Here is a 14,453-nt window from a genome sequence, read left to right on the forward strand (position 1 = left end):
ATTCCCAGCAACCACATGGTGGCTCACAGCCATCTGTAGTAAGATCTGGTGCCCCTCTTCTGGCCTGCAGGCATATAGGCCAGCAGCAATACACTGTATGCATAATAAATAAATAAATAAAACAGTTCAATCTCAATAACCCCACTAGCCCTCTGGCTCGGGGTGCCTGGTGACATCTTAGACCACCATCCCTTCGCTTCCATTCCAAGGTTCCTCTGCTCCATCCTCAGCGGTTCTTAGAGGCCCTCCCCTGGACCACGGTAACAGGCTAGCAGTGAACTGGCCAGTGGGCTTCTGTTTCTATTCTGTCCTCTAGCCTGCTGCCAGGGTGACCTTCCTAAACAAAGACGCAGAGAGAATGTGGACCCTGTGTGAGAGAGAAGCCTGCTTCGTTTTCAAGGGCCAGCATAGCGAGGCCGGTTCCAGAAAGGGGCTGAGATCTTCCTTCCAAGGTCAGTAGTAGCACCTCTTCCCCTGCCCGTGCCCCCTCTCTGGCCATCCAGCAGGTCATCTGCAAACTCTGCAGTGCAGGCACAGCTTACCAGCTCTGCAGCTGATCGAGGCAAGCATTGGGCGGTCCCCCAATACAGGCGCTCTGCTGTCTTCTCTTCCAGTCCACCAACTCGTCGTTGATCAGGACGTTCTGAGTGAGCTCGATGGCGTTCAGCAGCTCTCGTATTTTGTGAATTATTTCCTAAAGGAAAAGGAAGCCCCAGGGGTGTGTGTGTGTGTGTGAATTCACTGGTAACTACTGAACTTGGGAAGATTTTTTAAAGCAAAGCGTGTTTCTCTTCATTCTCAGCTGGGGGGGGGGGGGGTCTACTTTCTCCAGGCTGGTGGGGTGGCTCAGCAGGCAAAGATGCTCACTAAGCCCAAGCTTGGTTCCTGGGGCTCACACAGTGGGAAGAGGGGAGGGGCTCCTATAAGTGGTCTCTATCCACCCCCAAACAAAGATGCATTTAAAGAATGAACTTTCTTTTCCCGTTTAAACCGGAAGCAGCCGCTACCTTTCTCTTATTGTCCAGCATTAGGAACATCTTCTGAAGTACCAGCTGTTCTTGCTTCTGGTCACTCTTGGCCACGCCGTTGGCTTCACTTTCTGTCAACAAAGGAAGAGGAGGTAGGCATACATTTGCAAAAAGATCACTCTGACCAAAGCAAGAGTCACACGAGTTTATGTAAAATGTGATAAAAATACGAAGTCTGACTCTTGTTTGAGGTTAATTGATAATTTGACAGAATCTAGAATCACCTGGGGGATAGGCTCCCGGCATGCCTACGCTGGGGACAGACGCCTGTGTTGGGGACAGGTTCCCGGCATGCCTGCACCAGGGACAGAGGCCTGTGTTGGAGGCAGGCTCCTGGCATGCCTGCGAGGGATTACAGTGACTGAAAACCCTACCCGGGCGGTGGGCAGGACTAGTCTCTGGGCAGGAACCCTGGACTATACAACGGGAAGAGGGGACCTGAGTGCAGCATCCTTGTCTCTCTCTGCTTCCAGCTTGTAGATGCGACATGACAGCCGCTTCAAGCTGACGACCACCCCACTGTAAGGAACCGCACTGTGAACTGAGGGCTAAAAGAAAACCCTTCTCCCTTAAGCTGCTTTCGTTAGAGTATTTTCTCACAGCCATAGGGAAAGATACTAAGACAGTATTTACTGGGGGAAAAAATGAGAAAAACGTCTCCTAAGTATATAAACAGCTAAGTGCATCCTGCTTAAACTGAGTACCAGTTCCCGGCAACCCACGTGGATTGGAAAATTATAAATTCCCACGAAAAACTGGAAATCTAGTACTTAAGTCATGGTCCAGGTTTTAGTGCAAAACTTTACCTTAAGTGTACACAAATCTCGTCAGTAGCCTTGAAAAGTAGACAAACAAGAAAGCAGCAGCTGTGGACCCTTTGCCCCGCATCTTCTCCCCCCCCACTAATAATCTGTCCCTACCGACCAGATGATTACCAGGGCGCCATGCTCTGCAGCCTGACCTTTTGGGGTCACTTTAGTTTCTGTTATCATTTTAAAAAGGCAACACTAAAACAGGTGACGTTGCTGTCACACGCGAGCAGTGCTGCGGAGTTAGGACACAGAAACGCCATTTGGGTACCACTCTACCTTTGTCAACAAAGACTGCGTTCTCCTCCCTTAAAACGTCTGACAAAGGCTGGGGACAATTTTGATCGTCACGACTGGGCGTTTCTGGGTAGTACTATGAGCATCTGGTGATGGAACCACAGACGCTGGTAAACACGACACAAGATCGTGCTGCAAAGAAAAATATCTGGTCCAGCAGAACTGGGCACATAAGACACACTGGCCTGGGTCATCAGGAGCCCAAAGCAGACAACCAATCAGAAAACATTTGGCAAACGTTCACTGCTGTAGACAGGGAAAAATACAGAAAACATCTGGCAAATGTTCACTACTGCAGACGGGAAAATGCAGAAAACATCTGGCAAATGTTCACTACAGTAGACGGGGGAAATGCAGAAAACATCTGGCAAATGTTCACTGCTGTAGACAGGGAAAATATAGCCAGAGAACACTGTTTTGATTCTTACCTCTATTCTGCGAGGTTTTGCACTTAAAGTCATATTCATCCTGTAAATCTTCTAGGGTCTTGATTTCATGCTCTATGCACTGCAAATAAAGACAAAAATAAGTTTTCTACCACCCTAAAAGATGAGTCAGCCTTGTAGAGCTCTCATCTTTTACACAAAATATTTCCATAATAAGAATGTAACACTTCAGAGGGCAGAAGAAGCCTGAGGCTTCCCGCTGAAGATAATGCAATGAGAGGAGCCCTGGTACACCCCTTACTGACAGAGCCATCAGATGAGAAAAGAAACAATCAGGAGAGTGGCTTTAGCATGGGGACTTGCTGTCTGGAATGACGTATACTGAAATGCCTGGAAAGTTGATTAGTACACATTGTAGCATGGACTACTGTCCTCTGGTACACTGACTGTATATAACACAGCATCTGTCCCCTCTGGTACACTGACTGTATATATTATAACACAGCATCTGTCCCCTCTGGTACACCGACTGTATATATTATAACACAGCATCTGTCCCCTCTGGTATACCGACTGTATATATTATAACACAGCATCTGTCCCCTCTGGTACACTGACCGTATATATTATAACACAGCATCTGTCCCCTCTGGTACACTGACTGTATATATTATAACACAGCATCTGTCCCCTCTGGTATACCGACTGTATATAACACAGCATCTGTCCCCTCTGGTATAGTGACTGTATATATTATAACACAGCATCTGTCCCCTCTGGTATACCGACTGTATATAACACAGCATCTGTCCCCTCTGGTATACTGACTGTATATATTATAACATGGCACCCTGGGCCTCTGGAACATTGAACTGTGTGCCTGTGTGACTGGGGTGAGCAGGTGTGACTGGGGCAGTCCTGGTGTGACTAGGGTGGGCAGGTGTGCCTGTGTGACTGGGGTGAGCAGGTGTGACTGGGGCAGTCCTGGTGTGACTGGGGTGAGCAGGTGTGACTGGGGCAGTCCTGGTGTGACTAGGGTGAGCAGGTGTGCCTGTGTGGTTAACAGGGTCCTCTTTGACACAGCTCAGTTGAACAAACTGGATGTTCATTCTAAAAACAAACCTCGTTTTTCTGAGATCTGGTCACGTGTCTACAATATGCTTTCTCCGGATGTCCCCGACTATTCCCAGGTTAAGGCCACATACTTCTACTTTAGTGGAGCAGTTCCCTAACAGACGGCAGAATAAAGCCACGGCCAGAATTTGGGGTTCAGAAAGGTGCTCCTGTTCCCCAGACCTCCAGCACTACTGAACCTCTCGGCTAGGGGACTTTTCCTATGTCCTATGTCATATGGTGTGGGGTGGACAGGAGGGCCCTCAGTTGTTTGTCTCCCGTCTTGGGGCTTTATCTTAAGGTTGCGGGAGGTCCCCTCATTCTAATCAAGTGTGCTGAGCTGTATTTGAATGAGATAGGCTTTGTTCCTCTTCCAAGCCCTAGACTAAATCTGCTCTAGAAGACGCGTCACAGGGAGCTCCGTCTAACTCCAGGGACACCCCGTGAGAAATGTGGCTAGAAAGGGCTGGTAAGTGCAGCATCCAGCTCACTGGACAGCGAGGGCAAAGTCAACCTTGACTGCATGAGCCACAGGAAGAGAAAGAAGCTCAGGGTTTAGAACCCAAAGCAGAGGCCATAAGACATGGAGCTGATCAGTTTGCCTACTTCTGTTTAGAACTTTAGAATGATTGTTTTTCTTTTCAATTTAGATTAGGTTCTAATTAATTAATATAATTTCAAATTATATTAGGTTCACACTTGGAGAAAATGACACATTGTCCCCTTGGAAGTTGTGGAAGAATGCATGTGTCCACTCAGTACTCACCATGACCTGGTCCTTCACGTTTCTGACCTTGCTGTCCAGTTCCTTCTGTTTATCCAGCATCACGGTGTTCTGAATGTTCCCCTCCTGGGCCTTTAACGGGAAACACACCGTTAATAGTCACCCTTTCTCTGACACACTTACTCGCTTGCCTACATGCCAAAGCCAGTCCCGTGCCTTGTAGCCTGCCTACCTCTAAGGCTTATTAGCTATTCCCCCTATATGAATCTAAAACAAAACAAAACAAAAATCCCTCATTTCTCAAGGCCCTGGAAAATGCTGCCAAACTACTATAAAAGCTAAAGAAGGGTAGGCGTATTCGTGCCAAGGGTTTGTATAAGTTTCTATTAACATATCTGTGTAATTGAATGAAGCGTGCAAGCATTACTTCAAGTTTGTCAAATTCTGTGCACAGGTTATGCGCACGTAGTCCATAACTATTACCTTACGACCTTGTGATTCAAAGTCTCTCTAGGCCAGCAACACCTTCGTCTGACAGCTTTCCTGAAGTGCAATCACAGGCCCTAATCCAGAGGCTAAATCAGAATCACATCCCCTCCATCCTAGTGATTCAGGGGTCCACCAAAATTCAAAGGTACCGCCACTCGAGACCAGCGAGGCCGCTGTTCCACTACAAAATCTACAGTCGATACAGATCTGGGTTCTGGAGGGAGTCATGCGTCCTGACAGAGGGTTCAGACATCAGCACCTGTGTTCACCACCTCGGGACATACCTAAGCTGGGGCAATGCCAGACAATACTCCGGACCTAGCTGTGAGTGGTAAGACAGCAACTGTATCTGCAAGATCCTAGCAAACGCTGTGCCCATCAGCTGTGCCTGCATGGCCTTCGCAGCCCGGACTCGACCTAGATTTGACTAGGCACCAGGAATGCTTGCCCCACGGAGAGGTGTAAGCAAATGTATTTCCCCTCGTGCTTCTCGGTCTTCACTATTACCTTTCAAAATACCTTATATTTTATCTCTTTAAACTAATAGAAAAAAAGCATTAAAACTGCACAAAGTAATGATCACGTGACATCTCAACAGCTTATCAACCATTGGGTAATGTTTTGGTCAGAGCAAGCACACACAACACTTCTCCACGGCAGACGGTTCGGCATCACCGTACAGTTGAGCACCATTGGCTTCTCTGGGCTATGTAGTGACCGTTGGAACAGTTCCTCTACAGTGAAGTTGCATGGTAGAGCCGCCTCTTTGAAACCGAAGGTCTATAAAACATTTACAATCTATTCTTTCATTCTGAGACAGTCTTCCGTACCCAGAGAAGCCTTGAACTGTAACTGAGCGTGACCTTGAACTCCTCAGACACTGGCGCAAGTCCTGAGATTATAGGCTTACACTAACTACCATGCTACCCCGGAAGTTGATTCTTACATTTAACGTGATCATATTCTATCTTTACCATATTTAGTGGGAAGTTTACAACTTCCCAGCGCTTTGAGGTACCATCTTCATAACACACATTTCTAGCTGAGTTTATTTCTCAGTGTTCCTGTTCCTGCTCATTTTTCCACTCAGAAGACAGCCCCTCGAAGCCATGGTTCATTATAGATGGCTATAGTATGCTGCCACTCTCTCCCATTCTATTTGAGTTTCTCGGGCATTCCTTGCTATTAATTTCCATTCATTTTTCACAAGGATTTCAAAATGGTCTTGGACAGCTTTAGAACACATATTACAATTGTTATTAGGACTGCATTAAAATTATTAACTAACTCAGCGAAAGCTCACAGTTGACGATCTTAATGCGCATGCTTTTTTGGTCTCGTTGGGATTTGGGCATATTTTAGAACAGCTTCCTACAGACAAGGGTGGCCCTCAACATTCTGTGTGGCCTGGACGCCTGACCTTCCTCTTCCCCCGAGCTGTGGAATGACTGACAGGTTGCACACCACCACAACCACTTCAACTACTGAGCTCGCGGTTTTGTCATAACTGCGTTGGCCCACACCACCAGCACGGCAGACGGACGCACAGAGGAAGTACCAGTTGCCCGCACCGCGTGTTGCTGACATGCTGGAATTTTCCAGGGAACTACTGTCTCTAGAACATGACATGAGGAAGAGACTGTACGGCAGCTCATCAATGAGAAAGCCACCAGCTCTTATCTGTAAGACGTTTCCTCAACCATGGGCTCAAGACTTTATCAGAACTCTCTAGAATTTTTGCAGAGAAGTCAAGGCTTTTTCTTCTTGTATCTTGTAAGACAGAGAATTACACGAACAGATTTCCCAGGAACCCTACCTTTGCAACCGCTAATAAACCCTACTTATCGTGAAATACACTTTTTATAGTTCAGCACTCAATTCGGTTCCATGCCCTTTTACTTAGGATTTTTGTGCAGATATCACACAGACAGCCATGAGCAAATCTGGTCTGTGACTGTTTCCTGCCCTGGTTTTTATCAAGCTCCACAGAAAGTTATGTTGTTGTTGTTGTTTTCCATTTCAGCAGAAGTTCGAGACATCTGACTACTAGCAGTTTCAGATGTATGTGAAAAGGACTGGCATCCAGAGTCCCATATGTCACCTCACAACGGTGACAACGAAAGGGACTTCTATGGCCATTCGGAATGAGTCACTTCCCTGTGTAGCTCCCATAAGGAGGTTCCTGCCCATTCTAAAAGATATTCGCTGGGGTCTGCTTCAAAGCCATGTGGGTGCCCAACCGAGGAAAAGGTCCCTGGAGGATCCTGACTTCCTGGCCCCCTCCCAAACTATCAAAGCTAGCTGGGTGAACAGGGTGCGGACAGGAAATGTTAAGAATAGGACACACTCCCTTACAGCTGCCTTATTGATGAACGATGCTTGGTGGAGTCCAAGCATCCCCCTGTTTCAGTCCGTTCATGTGACTCTGGTATTTCCCTCTTGCCCCCACTCCTCTGCCCTACGCCCATCTCCTGTTAGGAAATGGCTTCTTTGGGACCATATTGGCACCCATTTAATGCCAAGATCATTAAGACCACTCTACAGCTTTTAACAACCCAGCAGCCACAGAGGCATCAAAGGCAGCAGACGAAACATTAGAGTCTCCTAGAAAACTATGTGTAATGTAATTTTTTTTTCTAAAAATTCTATTGAGAAACAATGTGCCTCTTACTCTCCCTAAGCTGCACCCCACCCGACCCCACAACTGAGACTTTCCTTCACATCCAAAGGGGCCTTGGCAAAGGGTGCAACCCTCAGGGGTCATCGGGGTGGCTCAAAATGAACCTCTCCCCCAAGTCGTATGTATTTCTAACCAGCAGTCCAAAAGCGGGCAAGCCTTCAAGTCCCTATGAGGTAGCCAGAGGGCGGGACTGGTATGGCAGAACGGAGATTGCCCGTGCTGCCTGCAATGCCCACGCTAGGCTCGAGGTCAAACGTGAAGGGTGGCAAACCAGTGTGCAGAGGTGGGCAGTCTCTCCTTCTGTCAAGCTGGTGTATCTGACACACGAGGAGAGCCACCGCATGCTGCCGCTAACATGGAAAGTCCGCATAAAGAAAAACCCCCTCTGCAGGCTTCTTACACACACGCCAGCTGGAGGTCAGCCTGCTCCGCTAGGAGCCAAGGCAGCCAGATCTCACTGTGATTCTGATATACATGCATTAGGACAGGTACCAACTGAGCCGTGCAGCTTCAGGTTAGGACAAACAACATTACATGCATAGCACGTCAAAGCGTCTTCGCCATCATAGGCGAACAGTATCTAAACGCCCGAGGGAAGCACGGGTTCTCCAGGACTGTGGCAAAGAGGTCACAAAAGCAGGGAGAAAGGCCTTCGCCAGCACTGACCTTTGCCCCCTTTTCCCACTGTAGCGGAGTTCACTTCGTTACCTACTGACAAAACACACAAGGCACAGATTTTACTGTGCCCTCTGCATGCTCCTCCCAGGCTTGGGATGGTTTGGCCAGAGCTCGTGCGACATTGGCTTCACAGCCACCTGCCTACCTGGTCCTCAAGTCCCTCGACACTTCTCAAGAAAGGAATGAAAAATGCCGTCCGCAACAGCCAAAGCCTCACTGAACCCAGTTGCTGGGCAGGCCTACAGGATGACTAGCGAAACTGTGACCCCAAAGCCAGTAATACTAGAACTCTGATTCATCCACGGTTTGATGTCTGAACATCAGCGGGCGTCTTCATCTCGTTCAAACTGAAGCTTTCATTTTCCTAATGATTTTTCTCTTACTCTCCCAAACCTGCCGTGTCCTAGAAACGTCCTCGTCCTGCCTTGCTCTGGCTTCTCCCTCAGCAGGCAACATTCTCCGAGAGACTCAAGCCACAACTGCAGAGCGGTCCTTCACCATCCCCAACACAGCCTGAATTGCGGGGCTTTTCCTGTCTCCAGGAACTCGGAGTACACCTGCCATGGCCAACCTCCCCCCCCCAACTCGATGATTCTGTCTGCCTCCATTCCTGACCTGCCCTCTTCACACACAGGCCCCGCCCAGCCGTGGCATCAAGCAGCGTGGCATCTCCACCTCTGCCAGCAAGCACCTCGATTCCAAGCCCATATTCTCATTAGGAGTCAACTCCACTAGACAAGGGTGCTTCTTAAAGCACTGTTCTAGAAAATTCCTGGATCTGACCATCCCTGCTTCCTGGAGTTAAAAAGTCAGGGGTGTATTTATCAGTGACTTAAGAAAGGCCCTGGCAATATCTGTGAAATACACGATGTATTTCATACATTTCCCTCCTAACAGTTAGTACCGCTTAGAATAAAGTACCTGATTAAATCTCTGGGCATTTTCCAAAATCTTCCTCTCTTCCTTCAGGCAATTATGGATGATCATGGACATCTGTACGGGATCTTCCTGGAAGTTATCCTAGACACAGGTGATAAGGGTAAATAAAAATAAGTTTCGGAATAGCCACAGGTGGTAATGGAATGGAATATGAGGATCATTGGGATTTGGGCAACCGTGAAAGGTTTCCAAACATGCAGACTACAAGTACATTAAATCAGATAGATAAGGACCCTGAAGTGGACTCTGGCATTGCTTCCGTGTGGCACCGGTCTACTCCATGACGCCTTGCTTCTGAGCACACGAGCATGGGCGCTGTGCACAGCATCTGCCTTCACACAGCACAACGCCAGGGTCCAAAACAGCCTGACTGCAGACAGCTGCCTGGGATGGACAGTAGGGTTGGAGTTGACAAAGTTTCTGCTCTTACGGGGAACACAAGGGCTTTACTTATGGAAATGAATTTTATTCAGGTCTTTTAATTTTATCATATTAGACATAGACTTCATGACTGTGTAGGTAAATTGGATTCCATCTTTAATAAACGGTAGAATTGCAAGGATGTCAAAGAATCTTCTTAAAATAAATTTCTATTTATTTATTATCAATAAATGCCTGAGCAGTATTAACTATTTTATATACTGAGACGCATGAAGTTGTGGAAAAATTTCTTGGGTAAAACGTGGTCATGAGTAGAAAGTCTGTAAAATCTTTGTTTGGTACACGTCTTTCTATTCCTTAAGAAGCTTATCGTATGCCCACTAAATCTGACTTAAGGGATTTTTTTTTTTTTGCTGTTGTTATTTTGTTTTGGTTTTTGTTTGTTTTTGGTTTTTCGAGACAGGGTTTCTCTGTAGCTTTGGAGCCTGTCCTGGAACTCACTCTGTAGACCAGGCTGGCCTCGAACTCACAGAGATCCGCCTGTCTCTGCCTCCCGAGTGCTGGGATTAAAGGCGTGGGCCACCACCGCCTGGCGGTTTTTGGTTTTTTGAGACAGGGTCTTTATGTAGTCGTAACTGTCCTGGAACTCCCAAAGTCTCCCTGCCTTTGCCTCCTTGAGTGCTGGGATTAAAGGTGTGTACCACTGTTGGCCACCACGCCCAGTAACATATTTTTATAGAAAACAAAATTACTCCTTTTATAAATTAGGACAAAAATTACTTTGTCTTACCAAATTTGAGCAATTTGATTTAAAAAGAAAATATTTTCGTATGTGGATCCTGAGGGTTTGGGGCAGTATTAAGTGTAAAAAATTCAGAGTTTCAGGCAGGCCAAGCAGGCACTCTGAGCACTGACCATACCCCACACCTCTTCCTAAATGCTCTAGTATCCATTGCCTGTAATCCTGAAGCCAACTGCCTTCTGTTAGAACATGGAGACAATGCACGACATAGGAACTATTCGTGATAATCTCCAACTAATTCCTCAACACAGCAACTGAAGTAAACTGTACTTGTAACTAGAAAAAAAATTCATCTCAAGCGTTCTGTTTTCACGGTCAAGGCTATTGTGCAAAGTACTGGCAGCCACAAATTCACCACCAAGCAGCCTGAATAGGAGCAAAATTTTATCAACTTAATATGATTTCCCATCTCACTGATAGCAGCTCACAGACCTCTTCAGAGAGAAAACAGAATAGAAGGCTTCCAACTACCTATGGTGAAATGTTTTGTTGTGTCCCATGAAAGCTTTCGTTTCTGTTAAAACAAGAAAGTGTTATGCAATAGAAAAAGCGTGGTGGCCAGGCTAAGGGCACGCTGGGGGGACATCTGAAGAGCCAGTGGTAGACAAGTCTGCCAGAAGCAAGGCAAAGTGGCTCTGGTCCAAGTCACTCACGCACTGGGCCCCGAGTGGGCCAGACCTTCCTGGAGTATCTTCATCTGGACCCACAAGGGCTTAAGATTCATTCAGCTGATCGCTAAAATTTCTTGGAGCTTAGTGAGTTACTGTAGCTCACTGTTCTGAAAATGAAGCCCCTTTCCTTTGGTCTCAATAGTAACAATTTTTAGTGAAACAAAGTTTTACAGCATGACACTTAAACCTGAAATCTTTTGTGCGTTTATAAAATGAATTGAACGCCAGGTGGTGGTGGCGCATGCCTTTAATCCCAGCACTTGGGAGACAGAGGCAGGTGGATCTCTGTGAGTTCGAGGCCAGCCTGGTCTACAAGAGTTAGTTCCAGGACAGGCTCCAAAGCTACAGAGAAACCCTGTCTCGGAAAAAAAAAATGAATTGAAATTGTATTGATTTATGTTTTATAAGCGTTCGCCACATAAAGAGAGTTCCTTTGTCCCTGTAACTTCTCTGAACACCAGCGAGTGGGTGCTGAGCATCTGCTGAGCGGAAGTACGGGAGAGGCTTGAAGTAAGCGCAGAGATGGTTCCAGTAACGCACAATGCCGGTTCGTACCTGAAGATTGCGCTTGCTTTTCCTTATGTTGTGCTGCAACAGAAAGTTATTCTCCAGAGAAAAGCGGCTGTACTGATCATCCAGCTGGGAAAGCAGGTCATGGAAGCGGATGGTGGCAAAGGAATCGTCATTGGCAGCGTGCTCCCTAGGAGAACGGAATTTACAGCTCATTCCAGACACTACTTACAACACACGAAAGAAATGCTGCTTCCCTTCCGGACAGTGTCCAAAGATAACGCGTTTCTTAGGCTTATTTTTTTTCTTCTTGCTTTTATTAGCAATTTACATAGTGTTATTATCATGTTATTGCATAGTCTTATTAGTATTATTAGCAATTTGCATAGTGTTATTACCATGTTATTGCATAGTCTTATTAGTATTATTAGCAATTTGCATAGTGTTATTACCATGTTATTGCATAGTCTTATTAGTATTATTAGCAATTTGCATAGTGTTATTACCATGCTATTGCATAGTCTTATTAGTATTATTAGCAATTTGCATAGTATTTCTGTTCTACACAACTGACGAAAAATTATAGAAAGTATCAGAGATTGTCCAGAAAAACTATTCGTGGTATTTATCCCCAGACAGAAAAAAACCAACAGGGGCCTGGACTTTCTATATCAAATACTTTCAGAACGTTTAGAGTTTTTGCCATTAGCAAATAATGTGTTTAAGACTGGGAAGTACTTAAAGACTCATGACTTCGGTTTTATGGCTACTGGGGAGATTCAGTTTCTGTAAACACAGCTCCAAGGCGACCTCATCGACAGATATCTTTGAAACACACTCCACTCCCTCGCCAGGGGGTTTTGCTCACCAGTCCTGCTTTTCCAGCCACTGGGCCAGGTACTGTCTGATTTCCATGGGAAAGCTATCATCGTACAGCTGGTGAACCTGCTCCAGGAACTTGGAGTCCAGCTGCTGAAGTTCGTACCACTGAGACATCGTCTGCAGGAAGAACACGCACATGTGAACAGGCAGCTCCGGCTCCGGGCGGAGCCGCTGAAACAGCGGGCTCTCACCCTTCCTCACGCGGAGACCCTTTAAGACAGCCGTACCCCGTGGTGGTGATCCCCAACCATACAATGTTTTCAGAGGTGCTTCCTAACTGTCCTTTTGTGATGAATCGGAATGCAAATATGCTTTGGAGATAGAGGTTTCTCGAGAACCACTACTCTACCCTGTCGGTCTCTGAAAAGCACGACGTGAATGGTATCTATATTTAATATTCATCTTTATTGAATTTTGGAATCATTTTTTTTTCTTCTGCAGAAAACATATCCCCAGGTCTTTACTCAAAGGTCGGCGCGGCCTACACTAGCCGTCTTGCTTCAGGGATAGCCACCCCTCCCTGGAAAACACTACCCCTTCGCTTGACAGATTTTTCTGCAGAGCGCTCGTTTCTCACCCAGACCCATCTCATATTTTCCTTTGTACTTCATTACCTTTTCTGTTAAAGAAAAGGAAAGGGAACAAGGTCTAGTAAGCTGGGGAATCCAATAATATTTACAAAGGAATTTCTACTTTTTCTCAAACAAGCAGAAAAGAAAAAACATTCTTAGAATGAAGATATCGCAAGCACTTCCTAAAACTTTTCTACTAAGTACAGCCCATTTTAAAGCTTGTATTTTATTTCAAGATTGTTACGTTTTATTTTTTGCATGCGTGGCACCACATTATGAGTGGAAGTCGGAGGCCAGCCTGCGGAGCTGAACCATGTGCGGTGTGTCATCTCCCTGGACGGAAACAATAGCCGTGCCTGGCACACCACACCTGAGATCAGGGCACTTGGAAAAGCGGAGCCAAAAAGGCCGCGAATTCAAGGTCAGCCTGAGCCGCGTGCTGAGTGCTAGCCTAGTGTGCAAGGTTACGCAGGGAGTCACCGTGTCAGAACAAAGCAACCACGCTAAACGGCACTTGAAGGGATAAAATAGATAAATAGGAAGCATCACGGCATTCCCTAATTTAAGGGACTCTTAAGAACACATTTTGTATGGCCATCAGGTAACAGGTCACGCACCGGTGCACACGGGCATCACTTCATGCAAATCTAGTCCTGCCAGACCTCTGGGGAAGGTCTGCATCCGGTGGGGTCTAGAGGTGTGTGGATATTCAGACATGCTTCTGCGCATTCGTGGGCACGAATGAAGTCACGTCTGCCGCACGAAAATGGACTACAAAACTAGCTGCCATTTCAAGTACTAATAAAAAAGAACTCCAGCCCACCCACCATGTGGCACGTCCGTGGAGCAAATTGATATTTTACATCTGGTTTACCTCTGTTGACGTCCAAATCAGTCCTACTCAGCCCTGTTAGGGACGTGCCTAAAGCAAATATGAGGGACTGTCAGGCCATGGCGCCTGTGTAAGCTCCACTGGATACAAACCTGTCCATCGAGAGACCCATCCTGACAAACCCAGAACCAAGTTAATATTCTCATGAAACCCGAGACTGGCAAGACTCTCAATCGCCTGGCTCTAACAGAGTTTGGGGGTGACTTCTTCCTCTGCAGTCTTAGGACCAGCTGTCTCTGCACCTCCAACAAACATGCTACCCTCCCAATCTAGCCTGTGCCGCAGACTGGACCACGCTGCTGCCAACAAAGGTCTGTCTGTATAAACGACCCTTCTTCCTAAAGCTATCTGTCATGCCCACATCTGCTTGCCCTGCTTATTACAGCATCAGCTCCAATCTTCCCTGTGAAGTGTATGACTGTCTCCCATGGTATTGTAAGCATCAGCGCCTCGGAGGGGGTACATTTTGCTATTAGCATCCTCTGAACCCCAGACAGTGCCCGGTATATGGCTTTAATCATAAACGTTACTGAGCACGGTACAGTGTGTCCTACTGAAACCTGGGATGTTTCGGTAGGCTTTGGGCAGCAACAGTCAAAC

General features: G+C 46.6%; 1 protein-coding gene across 1 annotated transcript in view; it reads right to left on the reverse strand.

The window, feature by feature from the left end:
* LOC121458866 (signal transducer and activator of transcription 1) overlaps positions 1-14,453 on the reverse strand; it is a 37,991-nt gene that overhangs the window by 22,735 nt on the left and 803 nt on the right. The window contains exons 3-9 of the mRNA XM_041668190.1: positions 12,376-12,506; positions 11,553-11,697; positions 9,126-9,224; positions 4,400-4,489; positions 2,563-2,641; positions 1,008-1,099; positions 543-694 (exon numbers count right to left, since the gene is read on the reverse strand). Coding sequence (XP_041524124.1) covers positions 543-694; positions 1,008-1,099; positions 2,563-2,641; positions 4,400-4,489; positions 9,126-9,224; positions 11,553-11,697; positions 12,376-12,503 — 785 coding nt within the window. The 5' untranslated portion in view covers positions 12,504-12,506. The remainder of the gene's footprint in view (positions 1-542; positions 695-1,007; positions 1,100-2,562; positions 2,642-4,399; positions 4,490-9,125; positions 9,225-11,552; positions 11,698-12,375; positions 12,507-14,453) is intronic.

Source organism: Microtus oregoni, unplaced genomic scaffold (assembly GCF_018167655.1).
Source record: "Microtus oregoni isolate MIOR12 unplaced genomic scaffold, Mior012 000018F_ref0000195, whole genome shotgun sequence".
In the NCBI taxonomy this organism is placed as follows: domain Eukaryota; kingdom Metazoa; phylum Chordata; class Mammalia; order Rodentia; family Cricetidae; genus Microtus; species Microtus oregoni.